Source organism: Chrysochloris asiatica, unplaced genomic scaffold (assembly GCF_000296735.1).
Source record: "Chrysochloris asiatica unplaced genomic scaffold, ChrAsi1.0 scaffold00424, whole genome shotgun sequence".
NCBI lineage: Eukaryota > Metazoa > Chordata > Mammalia > Afrosoricida > Chrysochloridae > Chrysochloris > Chrysochloris asiatica.
In genome coordinates, this window is record NW_006408942.1 from 706,389 (window position 1) to 711,709 (window position 5,321).

Sequence of the window (5,321 nt, forward strand, 5' to 3'; positions counted from 1 at the left end):
GTGGTCTTAGGTGGGTCCCCCTTACACCACCTCCACCCAGACCCTGTGGAGTGGGCATGGGGGGGTCTCAGGTGAGCCCCCCTATACCACATCCATTCAGTCCCTCCCTGTGGAGTGGACATCCCCCTTACACCACCTCCACCCAGACCCTGTGGAGTGGGCATGGGGGGTCTTGGGAAAGTCCCGCTACGCCACATCCACTCAGCCCTTCTGGAGTGGACACGTTGGTCTCAGGGTGTACTGCACCATCCCTTCTTGGCATGTGGAGTACACAAGACATTTTCTCACTCTAGCTGAGGTGACAAGAATGTTCTACCTTATGTTTATTGTTTTATTGAAATCTTTTAACTTCCCTTTCGTCTAAGTCTTGTATATTATTTCTACCTTTCAAACCCTCTTGAAAAAATCTTCCTGCTAATTAGCATCAAGTGGCATCTGCACCATGAAAAGGGCAGACTGTAGGGGTGGAGAGATGCTGACCCAGGCCCACCACGGTGGGTGTCCAAGAGCACAGCGCAGGGCAGAGGCCCAGGGGCTCAAGCCCAGTGTACGCTGCCACTTGTTAGAATGAACAGCTCTTAGAAGCCCATCATGGAAGAGGAATAAAGAAAGCTGAAGCTTATAAACAAGTCCTAGTGAAAAACAATGCATATACAAGGAGGAAAGATTGAAGTTGTCAAAGACTTAATTTTGCTCAGATCAACCATCAACACTCATGGAAGCAACAGTCAAGAAATCATACGACGTATTACATCGGGCAAATCCACTGCACAAGACCTCTTTAAAGTGCTCAAAAGCAAAGGTATCAGTTTGAGGACTAAGGTGTGCCTGACCCAGCAATGGTATTTTCAATAGCCTCATATGCATGTGAAAGTTGTGCAGCGAATAAGGAAGATCGTAGAAGAGTTGATGCCTTTGACTTACGGTGTTGGAGGAGAAAACTGAAATACCATGGGCTGCCAAAAGAACCAACAGATCTGTGCTGGAAGCCATACAGCCAGAGTGCTCCTTGGAAGCCTGGATGGCCAGACTTCGGCTGTTATACTTCGGACATACTCTCAGAAGGGATTAGTCCCCGGAGAAGGATATCATGTTTGGTAAAGTGGGAGGTTGGTGAAACAGCGGAAGACCCCCAGTGAGATGGACTGACACCGTGGCAGCAGCAATGGATTTCAAACATTTAACAACAATCGTGAGGTTGGCACAGGGCCACGCAGTGTTTGTTCTGTTGTGCAGAGGTTGCTCTGAGTCGGTGCCAAGTCCATGGCACCTAACAATAATAACAAAGTGAAACAGAAGGTGTCCTGGTGGTGCCGAAGGGTAAGCAATGGACTGCTAACCACAAGGCTGGCACTTCAAACCCACCAGCTGCTTCTCAGGAGAAAGAGGAGGCTTTCTGACCCATAAGAAGTTACAGTTTGGGAAACCCTGCATAGGGTTGCTGTGAGTCAGAATCGATTTGAAGGCAATGGGTTTGTTTTGGAGTTCGTGAAAACCAAGTCCACACAGCCTCCTCATTAGGGTTCAAGGTGCCAGTCAGGGGCCTGGGCTCCTAATACATCCTAAGAAGGAAGTGAACATCCCTTGCGGCTAACAAGGACTTTAGTTTTTCCAGCCACAGACCAATTTACCACTACATGAACTGAAAGAAGACTTCGATGTTAACAACTGTGCTTGCTATACGTGTATGGTTAGGTTGAATTTTTAACACTTTGCCTTTTCTGCCCGTAACGCTGATATATGAAAACTTCACCAAGTTTACTATTTAGAGGACTTGAAGGTAAGTCTTCTAAACCACGTGAGCACGCACTGAGCTGTCCCAGAATGAGCCTGAGCTCTGGGCTGGTACCTTGTGAGCTGGAGAGGTCTGTCTCTCGCTCTCTCTGGCTGGAGCCTGTGCTCCCGGGTGGGTTGCTGAGGTCCCACTCACACTCAGCAATGAGATTCAGGACAGCCTCGTCGTCCGCATCCAGCACCAAGCACTTGGACAAGGAGTCGGCGCCCTTGGCTCTGCAGCGGCGAGGTCTACAAAGACACGCAAACTCAGTGATCTCCGTGTGAGCCCCGTGGAGAAGCCTGCCAGCAGGACTGGAAGGAACTGAACCAGAACCGCTTTAGGGCTGCTGACGTGAGATGCGTCTGGAAGCCTCTGCCCTATGACCTTCCCTAGCATAGCCATGTGGCACATGGGGTAGAGAGTGAAAGGATATCGGGTTCTAGCTTCCTCCTTTCACACCAGGGGAACATGATGGTGGAGAGCTGTTAGGTTATGGCAATACCTCCTGGTGGTCACCCTCAGTGTCTCCCTGTCCTCTGTGCGCACTTGCCCCGGAAATAAGGCCACCGGTGCTCACGAGGTCATGTGTTGGTTAGACATCTGCCCACAGACAGACCTGAGAGACCTACTGAATTGCATGTTCAAATCCTGCTCTGCCTACCTTCCCCGGTTCAGAGCAGCTGGGAAAGTCTGCTTCGAGTCGAGTGATTCCTCTGAAGTGAAGTGCAGTCGGGAGGCTTTCCGTTCACTCTCTCTCACAGGGCGATCATCTAGGAAGAAACCCAGGAGCTAACCATTTCAAGGACTAGCATGACTGGACCCCAGACACAGCTTCCAGGCAACCCCAGGGGCAGGCAGCCCTGGATTGAGGCTGAACTGTGACTCACATTCCCTCAATGGCCACACAAGAAAAGGGACTGAGAAGTTCAAGAAGGCGTCCAACATCAGACTGTGAGACGACAGTGGTGAGGGCAGTGTCACCGCTATTGGCTCAGCGTCTGTGTCCCCAACCCTGATGGCACCTCTCCTTACAGGGCTCCCTGGCCACCCCTCGCCGGCAGCCATCCTACAAGCACTGGTCTTGTAAAACACACAGGTGCTCTCGAGTTATGTGGACACTCAAAAGAAAATCAGCGTTCCTTTTAAGGATCAACTTGAAAGCCCAGGACAGCCTGAACTGCCCCAGTGACCAAGAGCATGAACAGTATGTCCACTCAGCCAGGGTAACCTACCGAGCTGTCTGAGGTTTGGAAGCATGTGCACCACAAAAAGGCGATAATCAGACTCGTTCTTTACGACAGGGTTCAGCCGGAAGTCCACGTCTGTGAGCTCCAACAAGGAATGGAGTCGGAACACTTCTGCTAATGAGGAAATACAGTTGTAGTAGAGGTTGAGTCTTTCCAACGCAGTAAGGTACTGAATGCCCTGGTAACGGGAAGAAAGGGAGGGAGCTCACACTCAAAAGTAAACAAATGACAAGGGGAGGTAGCAAGACAAACAGACCAATTTATTCAATAGACACACTTGCAATTAATACACTTATTTCCAGAGAGTATCAAAGTTAAATGTATGCTCAGAAACACGGTTCAGTTTTACATGCGAGAAGGCTTCAAATCGTTCGTGGAAAAATGGAATTTAAAGATAACAGAATTTTCCCATGAATTTTTTGAAGCTCCCTCGTACAGTGAACCGAGGCTTGCCAAGTCATGTTTGCCACAGTCCCAAGTGTCCAGGGGACATTCATCTTCACTAAGGATTCAGTCTGCGCCAAGCTGAGTGATTTCCCCACACCTTCGCTTCAGCGGCACCCAGTCCGATCTGTGGCTCTTACTCTCACTTTACAGAAGAGAGAACGGAGCTTCAGGAAAGGTCTGAGGGCCTGGCTACTGCCAGGTTCCCTCTACAAAGTGAAAGGGTTGTGTTTCCCGGAAGCTGCTGCCAAAGTAAGAGGTCCATTTCGTAGTAGCCATCTGTACAACTGCTCCCATTAGCCAGTGGTCGGAGAGCCTGCCCAGTCTCAATCCGGGGCTCAGTAAAGGCAGCAGGCCTCCACCAACATGCTGTCCCTCAAGGTCCACAGATGCGCACCACGAATTAGAAGGAAACACTGCTGATAAAAGATAGAGAGCCAGGGACACGGATGTGAGGCTCTGGGGACTTGATTCATTTCCTCAGAAGACATGAACATAACAGCAAGCTATGGCTTTTGAAAAGCAAAAGTAAGTTCAAGATGAGATGGAACGAGTCAGGATCTCACTCAATGTAAACACAAGAAAACTCCACAAGCACAGTTACAGAACAGAGTTTGCTCGGCACTGCTCTTCACAACAAGTGAAGCTAGAACTTACCTCTAAACTAACCAGCGAGTTGCGTGAGAGATCTAAAGATTTTAGGCCTGTCAAATTCATCAGAGAATTTCCTAGGTGCGTAATCTTCTCTTGGTAAGTCCCAGGAAGACATAATGACTGCAGTTCAGCTAAGAATAGAACAGTATAAAATTGGAAACTTGTTATGGAAAAAAAAATATTGAAATAAAAGTCTAAATTCTTAGTTTTAAAAACACAGCAGACATAAAACATTAAACAGCCTAGAAGGAAAGACGCAAAACGTGAAGAGTTTTCCCACTGTTGATTCCCTACTTTGCTTAAGCATATCGTGTCTTCCAAGTTTTGCGTTATTTATTTATTTTTCATAATAAGATTTAATCCAAGAAAACACCCTTTAGAAAAACAATGAAATTCATTCAATATGTGAATGCAATGTTAAAGAATAGGTGATTGTGGTTAAGTTCGGTTCACATTTGCCTTCACACCACGTCCAAACCCACCTCCACGTCTTCTCCCTAAGCCCTCTCCCCAGGTGACTCTTCAGGCCACTAGCTGGTGTCCTGTCCCTCCGCTTGCTGCCTGAGAGTCGGGAATTGCCATGGGAAATGCACACGTGGGCTGGGCTGTCTACCTGGTGCCACATAAGTGTGTGTGTGTGTGTGTGTGTGTGTGTGTGTGGAGGGGGGGCTGGGTGCTCTGCACACCTGTGTGTGGTACACCTGTGCCTGGCACGTGCTGTAAGCCGTCATTCAACACGTGATGCTACAAAACTAAAGGTTTTCATGGTCAAAAAGACAGACTGGGTTTGGCTATACCAATATACTCATAGAAACACTGATTTTTAAAATGTCTTCGGACGGAATTTAAACTTAGTTTGAGGATTTTCTATTTTGGACAAGATGAAGTAGACAGATTTTTCTCTCTCCACCTCCACTTCTTATACCTGTAAACGTTGGACAAAAACACCAGAAACACACGTCAGACGCCTGCAAAATGGAGAAGAGGAGGCTACAGGTCTAGGGACCCGAGGGCTGCTTTTGGACTTGTCTTTGTCCTTGGGAGCCCAGGAACACCAAGGGGGCCTCTGCCCCACGGCCTGGACACTCCTCTCAACGGGCAGCCCCAATCCCCTGTCCCAGAACCTCTCCTTCAAATCTCAGGTCGGAGCCCGGGTCCTTCAGATCCGAGCCCAGGTGCCTCAGGTCGGAGCCCACATC

The 5,321-nt window shown here is 48.7% G+C and overlaps 1 protein-coding gene across 1 annotated transcript in view; it reads right to left on the reverse strand.

Annotated features, from left to right (window-relative positions):
* The window catches only part of CEP72 (centrosomal protein 72kDa), a 19,377-nt gene that overhangs the window by 13,127 nt on the left and 929 nt on the right, over positions 1-5,321 (reverse strand). Inside the window, exons 2-5 of the mRNA XM_006876904.1 lie at positions 4,126-4,253; positions 3,010-3,202; positions 2,439-2,547; positions 1,850-2,025 (exon numbers count right to left, since the gene is read on the reverse strand). Of these exons, the coding sequence (XP_006876966.1) occupies positions 1,850-2,025; positions 2,439-2,547; positions 3,010-3,202; positions 4,126-4,253 (606 nt within the window). The remainder of the gene's footprint in view (positions 1-1,849; positions 2,026-2,438; positions 2,548-3,009; positions 3,203-4,125; positions 4,254-5,321) is intronic.